Genomic DNA, 15,090 nt, shown 5'->3' with positions numbered 1-15,090 from the left:
ATTTTAAAAATTTACTACTTAAGTAGTTTTTTGGGGGGTATGTGTACTTTACTATTTATATTTTTGACTACTTTTACTTTTACTTCACTACATTCCTAAAAAAATATTGTACTTTTTACTCCATACATTTTCCCTGACACCCAAAAGTAGTCATTCAATTTGGAATGCTTAGCAGGACTGGAAAATTGTCAAATTCACACACATCCCTGGTCATCGCTACTGCCTCTGATCTGGCAGATTCACTAAATACATACGGTTCATTTATAAATTGTGCCTGAGTGTTGGAATCTGTCCCTGGCTATCCGTTAAAATAAAAACACAAATTATGCCGTCTCGTTTGCTAAATATAAGGAATTGTAAAATATTTATAGTTTTACTTTTAACACTAAGTATATTTTAGCAATTACATTTACTTTTAATACTATATTTAAAGTATATTTAAAACCAAATACTTTAAGACTTTTACTCAACTTTGTATTTTTACTGGGTGACTTTCACTTTTACTTGAGTTATTTTCTATTAAAGTATCTTTACTTTTACTCAAGTATGATAATTAGGTATGTTTCCAACTCTGGAAAATGTTCTGTTATTCTTCCCATCCCTCAGGGATAATCCATACTATTAGCCTATCTGCTTACGGAAGCAAGCCACTAATGATTTTGCCTATGTATATGTAATTTTACAGATGTAATAATACATAATATTATGTAATAAAATGAATAGACCTTTTTAAATTTGTTACGAGTGACCTAAATTTATGTTGGCACAAAGACATAAGACACGTTCATTTTTAGCTTGGTAAATAAACTAATTGGAATTTCGGATCTGTTTTTTTACTGTGGGTATTTGCTCAGGCCTTTGACCACATCCGTTCCATATTGGTGGAGTAAGCTATATATTGTATGTGTGGTAGTACACTTGTATTTGTTAGAGTCAGATGTGGACAAGGTGGTACTGCACAGTACCTAAAATGACTCCGTGTGTTGTCAAAGGATTATATTCTGTAGGTTTCAGTGGAAAAGAACACATGGAATTTCCAGGAGAGCTGACTGGAGTGCTGTGTGTGTCGCTCTGTTTCCTGTCTACACCCTAATGGAGACAGGAAACCTATTGTAGCTATACGTCACCCTACCTTTCGGTCAAGGACATGTAACTATGGTTGAACGTCAACATTTTGACATATTTCTAATGAAATATGTCTGCAAACCGTTTGGCCTTTTACCTCCCCCCTCCCTTTCCAGGCAAATATTGTGTTTTGACACTTTAGATCTGGAAAAAAAAGTTCCTCTGTGTACACCAGGTTCACGTTCACTTTCTGTGTTGTGTCTCAGCTAGTGTGTCTCTGACTGAAACACACAGTATAGTGACCACAGGCTTACCTAAACTCATGAACCAAAGAATCTCTGTCAGTGCCTTAGCATAAAGCTGTGTTGCCTGGCTACATGGTTGGTACACCTCACGGAACAATACAAGGCTTCATTGATTCAACGCTCCAAACTCAGCCATACTCTTTCTCTTACCTATTTGGCCATGATTAAAATCAAGCCTTTGTGAGTCTGTCTCCCACTGAAAAGAGAGGAAAAAAATTGCCCCATAGCAAAATAGGTTCCTTGGCCCACTCCCCTTCCTGTGGTCCTTTCTAAATGAGCCTATGCATTTACCTTCCTTTCAGGTGTACTGGCCGTCCACTCTTCCTTGTCTGGTGTGTGTTTCTAGATACACAACTGTGTGAGGGAGCTTTTAAAGGGTTCTGGGCTCTGTTCTGAATGTTGGCTCAAACTAAATGGTGCCACGTAATCTAATTTGACTACTTCAAAAGAGAAATGACTAGTCAACTCATGTGATTCAACTGATTCTTAATGGTGATACTGTTATTGTTTGTCATCTGCCTTCACAGTCAAAGATATTTTGAAAGATAAAATATATCTTCAAAGATTAAAAAAATTAAAAGAAGGAAACACGAGAATCAGATGCAAATGATGACGCTGTGATACACTTTGATTAAATACGTTTATTTGATCATTTACATATAGGTGTACATTTCATATCACCCCCTGAGGGAGTGTCACAGTTAAGTTCTAGAATAATTTTGCTGATCGCTTGTATTTTCTTTTTCACTTATTTTTAACACAGTTATTCTAAAAATAAAAATAACCTCTTTTCTGCTCAATATCAGAAATAGGCCTCTTTTTACATGATTCTTGTATGACAAGAAAGAGCACATTCTCAATACATCACTCCTGTGATTATTCAAATAGAATTACTCCATACAAATTATGTTTTTACTTCTAAAGGATATTTTATCTAAATTATGTAAATTTGGAATTGTGTGAACCTCTATTCATAACCCATCCAAACAAAACAATGTGCCCCTCTACTGTTGTTCTAAGACAGAATGCCAGCATGTAAATGTAAATGAAAGTGTTCTGTGCTCTGTGGGAGAGTGTTCTACAGAGTTCTATAGAATGTGTGAAGTGGATTCTAGAACAACATGCCAGTTATGGGCTAAGGGTTACAAATAAATCCCTGAATATCACCTTCTCAAAATCAAATGAAAATTAACGTGCAAAATACTTTGATTTGTTGGTCTAGAAAAAGAAGTGACACTTGAAAATACAAAATGAAGCATTGAGCAATAGAGCATAGAACAATACTTTGGTTATAAAACGGTTAACGATGCAGTTCCCTGTGTATGTGTTTGTGTGTGTCTGTGCGTTTGCGTGTGTGTGTGTGTGTGATATCCAATTCATGATCACAGTAAACACAAGGATTCTCAGTGATGTAAAAAGGTATTGTGTTGTTTCATTGCAATACAATATGATGAATGTATACGTAGGAGCCTTTCTTAACCCAAAGAGACAAAGTGTATACTTAAGAATATACTTAAAACATCAATTTCCCTTTACAGATTATTCTTCAATCTTCATTAACAAACAAATAAATACATTGCATCCAAGCCATCATTTACAATATATTAAAATCACTGCATAATATAGCTATATATCTCTATTGCAGTCATATATAAAACTAATTTGTATAAAAAGAAAGTCCATAAAAGAAAGGAAAGAAAGATAAGAAACTTGATTAAGATGCTGCTGCTTAGTAAACACATCAGGTTGGATAGAATCACATTCAGAGAGCTCTCCTCCTCACAGTTTATGTCTGCTTCTGAAATATTACCCTATATAGTGCACTACCTTTGATCAGAGCCATACGGGCCTAGGTAAAAAGTAGTGGACTTGATAGGGTAACATTTGGGTCACAGATCTAGCGAGGGAAGCTGAGACAAATTAACTGGCAATAGAGACACATCCATCATCCCACGCCCCCCCCCCCCACACACACACCAAGCCAAGATGAGTCAGACCCATACGTTACTACACAATAATCATTTCAAAGCCTATCCAATGAATTCAATCTATCAAAAAAATTTCCACACATTTTCACATCAAGTTCTACAAGGTGCTTTCCTTTCAATAGAAAATATGAAACCACATATTCCTTCTGTAGAGTTGTGTGTTGGAGAAAAGTTGCTTTCGTTGCGTTGTAAAGTACAGAATTCATCCTAAAAATGATTATTGTCTTCCTCTGACATATTATGTTAGAGTAGATTGCATGATATTGCATAAACTGTCAAATATGATGCCCAAACTGATGCATAGAATGGTCCATTAGTATATGACATAGGCAGTAAAGAATAATCTCCATTGTGTATGTAGTGAATCAGAGATACAAACATATTTTCTTCTGTATCCTATGAAAGCAGTGCTTTTTTTCCAATGCCACAACTCCTAGTCCCCATTTGAGGGTGAATAAGGGTAAAAACTCCTCCAATTTAACCTGGGCAATATGATGCCTTTCAAAGGGTTTGATTTCTGTGGCTAATTAACTTATGACTACAACCGACTGAGGCTCCCTCTTTTAAGGGTCCTTTTCTTTCCTCAACTCCAGGAATGGGATATCCACAAGGGGTAAAATAATCCCTGTGTGTGCACAAAGACAGCTATTGTGACTGGTTGGGGATAGTGAATCTTAATCCACCATTAAAAGGTGCCACTGTCACTCTCTTTCAACGTGGGTGGTGTATCCAGTCCGGAACCTCAAATCCAACCATCTGAGATAAATTTGGTTAAAAGGAACATTGTTCACAGATAGGGCCAATGCATGCTAGGCTACTTCTCCCACTGTATAGAATGCATTGCTCCCTTAAAAGCAGGGTAAAAACAAGTATATCGTTCACCCCTTCAAAACTGCTTCTATAGGTTCAAATGGAGCATTTACATATTTAAAAAAAACAAAAAAACATTTACATTAGAATAACTATAAAACATGTACTACTCCAGTGTCCTTTCATCAATTAGCTGGGGAGGTCTCACCTTAAGCCTACTGAAACAATCATAGGCAATCAAGAATAACCTCCAGTTTCATATCCAACATCACAGGGTAGAATAAAATCATCTTTGATCACTTACTGAGTATGGTACGGTGTGGCCGGCACTGTTTTAATATAAGTGCTAAAAAAGACTTAGAAACAAAATATAACATGGACGGGGGGGATGAAAAGAAAATAAGAAACCTGCCTGCACTGTGTGTGATTAATGTATAAGCTCAAAGTCTTAAGGCTGGCTGGATGGATCATTAGACCTGACTGTCATGGTGGATGGAGAGAGAGAAATGGGGTCACTGACTTTGTTCACTATTTATACATTTTTTGGCCTTTAAGTGACTTCCTGGTTTTGATGGTTGTTATAGTGACGGCAGTCAGTAAAGGAACCTCTGTGTGGTGGAATGTCATGATATTGCTCTTGGTGCAGATTGACAGGCCATGTGACAGACAGACATACAGACAGATGGACGGACAGACAGATAGGGCAGGTCCATGTTCAGCATTCAGTAGTATAGCACTGGGGGAGGGGCCAGGTGGTTCTGTGACTCGCTCTTAGTAGACAACCCGAAAAGGTCAGAGGCCATCAGCTGCCGAGCCAATTGGCTGGCTTCAGTCCACTGCTTTGTGTGATTGGCCAGTCCATGGAGTGGTGTGACTGAGGATTCTATAGGGTTAAACAAAGCGCTTCCTCTTTCCAGTTATAAACAGTAACAGCCTCCACCTAACATGTTGAATAAGAAAAGTGATGATGAGGGTGGTGATGAAGAGGATGAAGAAGTTAAAGGTGGATGGCTTGGGTAAAGAAGACTTGGATCAGCTGCCCCTCTCTCCCTCTTTCATCCTCCCCTCGTTCAGCGCAGCATGCAGAGCCTCTGCTTCCTCCCAAGGACGGCCCCTCCTCAGGAGACCTGGAGAGACAAAGAAAGAGAGAGACAGAAAAGAGAGAGAGAAGAGGAAATGGAGAGTGTGGTTAGGCTCTGGCTTCCCCACAGGATGTTCCCATGTAATTAGTGCTCCAGTGCTCCTCGGCTCGGCCATCTGTCTGGTGGCTCTGCTCTGCCTGGCTCTGGGTCGGCCTGGCTCTGCTCCGATACACCAACCCCACTGGGAGCAGCTATGGAGCTATGGAGCTCCACACTACTCCTCTCCACTCCAAACAAACCTAAACACCACAAACACTGTCTGGTGGCTCTGCCTGGCTCTGGTTCAGCCTGGCTCTACTCTGATACACTCGCTGCCCGCTGGGAATGATCCAGCAATAATGGACCTCTCCTTCACACCAAAACATGGCCACACTTGGGAACAGATAACCAGCTGATAGATCTCTTCACAGTCTACGCTAAAACATGAACACGCATGTTTGTGTTTACTCCCTCAACTTGTGCCACATCGACACCTTTAAACCTACTGCACTGAAACAGATGTATTGGGGGATATAACACCTGTCTCACTCAGCCAAAATGTTTGTTGTTGTTGTTCCCTCCCTCCGTACTAAATTAGAGAAGTGTGTGTGTGGATGCTCCAGCGCTCTGCTGAGAACTACAATAGGATTAGAGCAGGGGGGGGCGTGGCTGGTTGTTGTTCCACTGTTTCTCCCTCATAATACCACCAGCCTCCCATCCACAACAAGAGTAATTACCTTAAACGCTGCAAGATTATAGGATTTCAGAGAACAATGTGTTTGTGTGTGTGTGTGCCACAAAGCCAAAAACTCTTAGTCAGAATTGCAGCTTTATTATGGTCATTATTTCCAATGATTGTCTTACACAATAAGAGGTTGGCAATAACATTCCCCTGGAAAGAAAGGATGCTTTGAAAACTGATACTGGCAGACTAGCAGGTGTAAGATATGTTTGCATTAGACACCAGTGGAGGCTGCTGAGGGGAGGATGGCTCATAATAGTGGCTGGAATGGAATGGCATCAAACACATGGAAACTGTTCTCACCAATGAATGTGCCACCAACCTCCTCTGTTAGACACAGCCTTACTGAAGCATGTCTGGAGTGGTGGAATTCTATAGCAGTATTCCAGAACTAGCACCTTCTCCAAAGCTCTTTTGGTTAACATTGGGGGAAGTGACCAGGATCAGCCTGAGTGCTGCCCCAAAAATGCAATCAAACCAATTGGAGGGGGTGTTGCTCAGGAGGGAGGCTGCAAATCATGACAAAGGGAGGTTGGGAGGCAGCAAATAGACACAGAATGCCTTGACTTGGCTGGCTACATGCATAGTTTGCATATACCCAGCATGGTTTAGCTAGGCTTGACTGGCTACAATACCAGGGTTGGCTTGCCTGGGCAGAATGGATAGGCTGCACTACTTAGACCCACAAAACAGCTTGGTAGTCATGAGGACAGATAGACACATTATGAAAAGGCACACTAGGAGGGCAGTATCTTGGCACACAGAACCAAATCTTGTGCATGTGCTGGCTTCTCTTTTGCTGCTACATTTAACAGTGTCAACAAGAGTCTAGGAGGGCAGAAATGTGGATCAAATTCACCTACCCACCCCCACATTAACTGGAAGGAAGAGCCCCTTCCCTGGCCTCATGTCTGGTCTGGTGCCCGATGGAGGGTAGACCACACTGGGGTGGGTGTACTACTACTACGGTATGTGTGGTCTGTAGTTATGCCTCTCTCTGTACCCTCTGGATCCTAAACCCAACTAGTAGAACCCTGTTGAGTACTCAAGGCTTTTGTTGAATGGAGAAAAATATATAGTCTGGATTCACTGTCTCCAGCTGCAAAAACAGGTTTGAATAGAGGGGACGTTTGGAGCTGCATTGAAAAATGGACCACCTGAATGAATGGTCAACCACAAGTTGGAAATGGGAGAGCGAATGCTGAGAAAACATCCTGCTGTCAAATCTAACAGTGAAATGTTGACAGTTTATAACATGTATTCTTCTGTGGGTTATCAAGCGCTAGCTGTCGGTGTAAACAACTAATTGACCGATGTCGCTTCAATTACTTGAATTCCATTTTGTTCAGGTTTTTTCGGAGCTCAACGTGCAGCTTCTCTAGCGATAAATCGATTCTAGCCCGATGTAGTAGGGGTGTTGTAGTTTCCAACAAGCCAATATTCTACATAGTTTAGCACAGAAAAAGTGGTAATAAACTTCAATGACCTCAATCCCTTGCGTTCCTTGTCGATCTGTGTGGGCTCTACCTGAAAATATATGATCTACTCTAAGTGATTGATAGTTGGATCCAGTATTCATAACATTATGCCTTATTTACTTTAAAGAACTACTAAAATAGTGATTTGTCAGACAGGATAGGCCGCAGCTCTATAGAGATGACTTGGAATTAAGTAATAAAGTCATCAAATAAAACACACAACTGAAATATTTTAGTAAAGTAATATGAATAAATTATGGTTAAAGATGCACTATGCATTCAGTGAAATATCTTTTCCATAACCAAAAATATTGTATTTTCAGCTGTTTGTAACTGAAAGTAATAGAGGCAAAAACAAAACTTAAACATAAAAATAGCCCACACAGAAGAAATCTACCACTTCTTAAACAATGACAGATCAGGATCTCAGCGATCACTGCCTCATTGCCTGTATCCGCTATACGGCCACTCTTCATCACTGTCAAACGCTCCCTAAAACACTTCTGCGAGCAGGCCTTTCTAATTGACCTGGCCCGGGTATCCTGGAAGGATATTGACCTCATCCCGTCGGTAGAGGATGCCTAGTCATTCTATAAAAGTAATTTCCTCCCCAACCTGTTGCGACTCTCGGGGGAGTATTTTCATTTTTGGAAAAAAAACATTCCCGTTTTAAACGGGATATTTTGTCAGGACAAGATGCTAGAATATGCATATAATTGACAGCTTTGGATAGAAAACACTAACGTTTCCAAAACTGTAAAGATATTGTCTGTGAGTATAACAGAACTGATGTTGCAGGCGAAAGCCTGAGAAAAATCCAATCCGGAAGTGCCCCATATTTTGAAAGTGCTGCGTTCCAATGAGTCCCTATTGAGCTGTGAATGTGCTATCAACCAGCTTATGCTTTATACGTATTCCCCAAGGTGTCTACAGCATTGTGACGTAGTTTTACACATTTATGTTGAAGAATAGCCGTAGGCGGCTACATTGCGCAAGTGGTCAACTGATGCCCCCAGAGAGGTTCTCGCGTAAAATACAGAGGTAGCCATTACTCCAATCGGTCCTACTGAAAAACTAATTGTCCCGATGGATATATTATTGAATAGATATTTGAAAAACACCTTGAGGATTGTTTATAAACAACGTTTGCCATGTTTCTGTCGATATTATGGAGCTAATTTGGAATATTTTTAGCCGTTTTCGTGACTGCAATTCCGGGCGATTTCTCAGCCAAACGTGAAGAACAAACAGAGCTATTTCGCCGACAAAAATAATATTTTTGGAAAAAAGGAACATTTGCTATCTAACTGGGAGTCTCGTGAGTGAAAACATCCGAAGCTCATCAAAGGTAAACAATTTAATTTTATTACTTTTCTGATTTCCGTGACCAAGTTACCTGCTGCTAGCTGGACAAAATGCTATGTTAGGCTATCGATAAACTTACACAAATGCTTGTCTAGCTTTGGCTGTAAAGCATATTTTGAAAATCTGAGATGACAGGGTGATTAACAAAAGGCTAAGCTGTGTCTCAATATATTTCATTTGTGATTTTCATGAATATGAATATTTTCTAGGGATATTTATGTCTGTTGCATTATGCAAATTAGTTTCAGGCGATGATTACGCTCCCGCATGCGGGATGGGGAGTCAGCAGAGGTTTTAAATAAGCATGCCCCTTTCAAAAAATTTAGAAATAAGAACAGATACACCCCTTGATTCACTCCAGACCCGACTGCCCTCGACCAGCACAAAAACTTCCTGTGGTGGACTGCACTAGCATCGAAGTCCCCGCGATATGCAACTTTTCAGGGAAGTCAGGAACCAATACACACAGTCAGTCAGGAAAGCAAAGGCTAGCTTTTTCAAACAGAAATTTGCATCCTGTAGCTCTAACTCCAAAATGTTTTGGGACACTGTAAAGTCCATGGAGAATCAGAGCACCTCCTCCCAGCTGCCCACTGCAAAACCTGGACCCGTACAAATCAGCTGAGCTAGACAATCTGGACCCTCTCTTTCTAAAATTATCCGCCACCATTGTTGCAATCCCTATTACCAGCCTGTTCAACCTCTCTTTCGTATCATCTGAGATCCCCAAAGATTGGAAAGCTGCCGCAGTCATCCCCCTCTTCAAAGGGCGTGACACTCTAGACCGAAACAGTTACAGACCTATATCCATCCTGCCCTGCCTTTCTAAAGTCTTCGAAAGCCAAGTTAACAAACAGATCACGGACCATTTCGATTCCCACCGTACCTTCTCCGCTGGGCAATCCGGTTTCTGAGCGGGCCACGGGTGCACCTCAGCCACGCTCAAGGTATTAAACGATATCATAACCGCCATTGATAAAAGACAGTACTGCGCAGCCATATTCATCGATCTGGCCAAGGCTTTCGCCTCTGTCAATCACCAATTGTTATCGGCAGACTCAACAGCCTTGGTTTCTCACATGACTGCCTCGCCTGGTTCACCAACTACTTCTCAGATAGAGTTCAGTGTGTCAAATCGGAGGGCCTGTTGTCCGGACCTCTGGCAGACTCTATGGGGGTACCACAGGGTTCAATTCTCGGTCCGACTCTTTTCTCTGTATATATCAACAATGTCGCTCTTGCTGCTGGTGATTCCCTGATCCAACTCTACGCAGACGACACCATTCTGTATTCTTTGGATACTGTGTTCACAAACCTCCAAACGAGCTTCAATGTCATGTATATATGCTGTAGCAGTCCTTCCATGGCCTCCAACTGCTCTTAAACGCTAGTAAAATGAAATGCATGCTTTTCAACCGATCGCTGCCCGCACACGCCTGCCCAACTAGCATCACTACTCTGGACGCTTCTGACTTAGAATATGTGGACAGCTACAAATACCTAGGTGTCTGGTTAGACTGTAAACTATCCTTCCAGACTCATATTAAACATCTCCAATCCAAAATTAAATCTAGAATCGGATTCCTATTTCGCAACAAACCTCCTTCATTCACGCCGCCATACATACCCTACTAAAACGGACTATCCTACCGATCCTCGACTTCGGCGCTGTCATTTACAAAATAGCCTCCAACACTCTACTCAGCAAACTGGATGCAGTCTATCACAGTGCCATCTGTTTTGTCACCAAAGCCCCATACACCACCCACCACTGCGACCTGTATGCTCTCATCGGCTGGCCCTCGCTACATATTCGTCGCCAGACCCACTGGCTCCAGGTCATCTAGAAGTCCTTGCTAGGTAAAGCTCCACCTTATCTCAGCTCACTGGTCACCATAACAACACACATCCATAGCACGCGCTCCAGCAGGTATATCTCACTGGTCATCCCCAAAGCCAACATCTACTTTGGCCACCTTTCCTTCCATTTGTCTGCTGCCAATGACTGGAACGAATTGCAAAAATCGCTGAAGTTGGAGACTTATATCTCCCTCGCTAACTTTAAACATCAGCTATCTGAGCAGCTAACCGATCGCTGCAGCTGTACACAGCCCATCTGTAAATAGCCCATCCAATCTACCTACCTCATCCCCATATTGTTTTTTATTTACTTTGTGCTATTTTGCACACCAGTATTTCTACTTTCACATCATCATCTGCACAACTATCACTCCAGTGTTCATTTTCTTAATTAAGATGTGTAGTGTTAGGGCAAAAACCAAAACATGCACCCCTTGGGGTCCTGAGGACCAAGTTCGGGAAACGCTGGCTTAGACAGGTCTTTTACCATGCAATATTTTCAACCTACATATTTAACACACAATTACATTTTGCATGCATTTCTAAACACGATTGTCCTCACTTAGGATTTGAACTCACAACCTCTTGGTTCACAGCATCCTGATCTTCCTGCTACACCACCATGTCTGTGTCAATAATCAGATCATCTGACTATACTCCCCTCATTGATTTGATTTACTTGTTCCATCAATTTTCTGTATAGTTGTCCGATGTTGGTGGGGCATATTACTCTGTTTTAATGTTACTTATTAAGTCAGTTAGGATCACCACTTTATTTAAAGAATATGAAATGTTAGAATTAATAGTAGAGAGAATTTTCTATTTCAGCTTTCACATTTCCAGTGGGTCCGAAGTTTACAAACACTTAATTAGTATTTGGTGCATTGCCTTTAAAATGTTTAACTTGGGTGAAATGTTTCGGGTAGTCTTCCACAAGCATCCCACAATAAGCTAAATCAAGCTAAATCTAAGTCTAGATATACAGATGTACACACAATTTTAGAAGAAATTGATCGAGGACGATTCATTTAGCGATTCCCAAATGGAGGAATATTTTTTGAACTGGAGAGGACATCGTTTTGGACTGGTAAATTCTTCTCATACTAATGCCGTTGTTTGAAATTAATAATATAAAATATTATTTGTGAAATGAAATAGCCTATTTGAGGCTGTTGAGGGGAGGGCAGGCCCACAATGGCCAAAGTGAAATGGAGACAGTAGATACAGCTGGTCTGTTGTAATATAATAAAGACAGTAGATCTAGCTGGTCTGTCATAATATAATAGAGACAGTAGATCTAGCTGAAATGTCATAACATAAATGAGACAGTAGATCTAGCAGGTCTATAATAATATATTGAACCTTATGTTCCCTGTACTATATATATATCTGTTTATTATATTATAATATGTGAAACAATTCTAACTGAACATTTTTGTTTCAGTATGATATGTTACATAAAGGAATAACGACAGACACCAATGTCAGGTTCAATAGCCTTGTTTGTGCATTGTACGAATGGCAACAACTGGAGTCCCGGGGAACAGTCCGGCTAGTCGATTACCTATCAACTAGACTCCGTAACATCATCCTTTTCAATAGAAAGTGCAAACATAAAGGCATAACATTAAATTCTTAACAATAGAGGGCAAGTCATAACAATAGAAAAAGCATTACATTTTCTTTTTTACTTCAGTTGTCATCTTCTTTTTTAAATTTCATTTAATTATTTAAGAACAAATATAGATTTTAATTAACCGAGGGCAAGTTAACAGTCCCTTGCTTACAGAGTAAGCCTGTCCGGTGGCTTGCACAGCCGACCTACCCGTGAGTAAGTATTGGCTCTGACAGGGGTAGGATTAGGGGCACGAGCTGGAGAGCTTGGTGGGGTAGAAGCCTCACCTTCAGTTGGCCCATGTCTCAGTTCTGCACCCCTTACCCTTAGGCCTGGACTGTGATCCAGCTCATCTAGGTGAGTGTATGGTGTGTTCTGGTTTGTCTGCTCTGCTACGCGCAGATCCACCCGATTGCGACGATAGAGGGAGCCACCCACATCCACCAGGTAAGAACGTGGTGCAACTCTCTGCAGGCATGTGCCCAGCCTCCAAAGTCCTGTGTGGTCTCCCGGCAGCGGTTTCATCCTTATTGTTTCACCCACCTCCAGCTCTGGTAGGTCCCGAGCAGTCCGGTCGTAGAAGCACTTAGCGAGCTGCTTTCTGTGACGCAGTTTGTCCGTGACGCCAACCATGACGCAGGGCTCAAGTAGCTTGTTAGCTACGGGGATGGTAGTCTTCAGATGTCTGGACAGAAGGCGTTGTGCTGGGCTGCTGTCCATGTATTCAGTGGGTGTGTTCCTCCACTGTAAGATCGCTTTCCATGGGTCGTTGCTGTCGCGCAAGGCCCTGTTTAACAGGTTTTTTGCAATCTTGACAGCTGATTCTGCCTTGCCATTTGCATTTGGGTGTCTTGGAGAGGAGGTCACGTGGTCAAACTCCCATACTGAGGCGAAACGCTTGAACTGTGCAGTGAATTCTGGGCCATTGTCCGTGCTGACCTTGCCTTGCAAACTGCGCCTTGCAGCGCTTTATGACCGTCTCTGCAGACAAGTCAGGGAGCAGTTCAATTTCCCAAAAGTCAGAGTAGTGATCAACGATGAGAAGATAGTCCTTTTGTCTGTGGCTGAATAAGTCCATGCTGACGATTTGCCAGGCCCTTGTGGGCAGTTCGTGTGACATCATGGTTTCCTTTTGCTGTTCATGAGCGTACTCGTTGCATGTGGTACAGTTGCTGACAAAGTCTTTAATTTCTGCTTGCATGTTTGGCCAGTATAATGTTTCACGAGCCTGGCGGGTAAGCATCTCTGGACGTAGTGATTTGGGAATAATGACCTTCTGACCTCTGAACAAGATGCCATTTTGCACGCTGATCTCATCTCAAAAGGTCCAGTATTCTCTCACTGTGAAAGGTGTCTCCTCTTTCAGGTATGGCCAACCTGCGAGAGCCATGGACTTCAGTGACTGTAGGCATTCGTCCTTGTCAGTGTGTTGCCTTATCTGGGCTAGGTGGTGATCTGTGACGTTTAAGTAGTCTGCCTGATTGATCTGTTGAACATCTTGTTGTTCCTGCTGTAGCGAACAGATGGCCTGCCGCTGATAGACAGTGCCTCTGCCTGTACATTGTGTTGTTGCCCTGCTCAGTGTGTCGCTGATGTACATCTCTGGTCCTGGCTTGTAAATGACCTTCAGGCTGTAGTTTTGCAGAGACAGGAGCATGCTTTGAAGCCTCTTGGGCGCGTTGAGGAGAGGTTTACTGAATATGGCAATGAGTGGTTTGTGGTCAGTTTCAGCGATGACCAGGTCTCGCCCATATAAGTAGTGATGGAATCGCTGGCAGGAGAAGACGATGCTGAGGCACTCTTTCTCAATTTGTGCATAGTTTTGTTCGGTGGGGGTGAGCGCTCTCGAGGCAAACGCAACGGGCTGGCCTTCCTGCATAAGGCAGCATCCAAGTCCCCTTTGGCTGGAGTCGCTCTGGATTGTGACAGGCTTCATGACGTCGTAGTAGCGCAACACTGGCATGGATGAAGCCAGAAATTTAATCTCCTGCACTGCGGCCTCGTGCTTGGGTAGCCAGTGCCATGGTGTGTCTTTGTCCAGCAACCGGCGCAGAGGCTCACAGACTGCTGATAGGTGTGGCATGAACTTTGCAAGATAGTTTGCAAAGCCGATGAGACGCTGTACTCCTTTTGCATCATACGGGTTTGGCATGTCGAGGATCGCTCTGACCTTGTCTGGGTCCGGCTTCAGGCCTTTTGCCGAGAGAATGTGGCCATGGAAGTGGACGTCTTTCACCTTGAACTGCAGCTTCTTCAGGCCAAGGCGAAGCTTAACTGATCGGCAGCGCTCCATCAGTGCCAGGAGCTTCACATCGTGGTCGCGTACTGCTTCTTCGTCTGTGTCACCACAGCCTACGATCAGGACATCATCTGCGATGGGTTCAATGCCCTTGAGCCCAGCCAGTAACTCGTGCTGCTTACGTTGGTATATCTCAGGCGCCACCGAGACACCAAACGGGAGCTTGAGCCAGTGTTTCCGACCCCAGGGGGTCCAGAAGGTAGTCATGAGGCTGCTTTCTTCATCCAGCTTGCATTGAAGGAATGCATCTCGGGCATCCACCAAGGTGAAAATCCTGGCCTTGGGAAGCTTATAGAGGACATCCTCTAGTGTCGGCATGATGTAGTGGGATCGTTTCAGTGCTTGGTTCAGATGCTTTGGGTCGATGCAGACCCTCAGCTTCTCTGTTTTTTTCACTATGACCATATTGCTGATCCAGTCAGTTGGTTCAGTCACAGATGTC

General features: G+C 42.5%; 1 protein-coding gene across 2 annotated transcripts in view; it reads right to left on the bottom strand.

Moving 5' to 3' along the window:
• Positions 1-2,002: 2,002 nt before the first annotated feature.
• Positions 2,003-15,090, bottom strand: part of spns2 (spinster homolog 2 (Drosophila)) — a 166,248-nt gene continuing 153,160 nt past the window's right edge. For both annotated transcript variants that reach the window (XM_046314045.1, XM_046314037.1), the window contains exon 13: positions 2,003-5,295. Coding sequence is in view for 1 of the 2 variants with exons in the window: in XM_046314037.1 (XP_046169993.1) it covers positions 5,287-5,295 (9 nt within the window). In the remaining variant the exon portion in view is untranslated. The remainder of the gene's footprint in view (positions 5,296-15,090) is intronic.

Source organism: Oncorhynchus gorbuscha, linkage group LG02, assembly GCF_021184085.1.
Source record: "Oncorhynchus gorbuscha isolate QuinsamMale2020 ecotype Even-year linkage group LG02, OgorEven_v1.0, whole genome shotgun sequence".
Classification (NCBI taxonomy): Eukaryota; Metazoa; Chordata; class Actinopteri; order Salmoniformes; family Salmonidae; genus Oncorhynchus; species Oncorhynchus gorbuscha.
The sequence above is the reverse complement of the archived record's forward strand: the minus strand, read 5'-3'. Positions and strand labels throughout refer to the sequence as shown.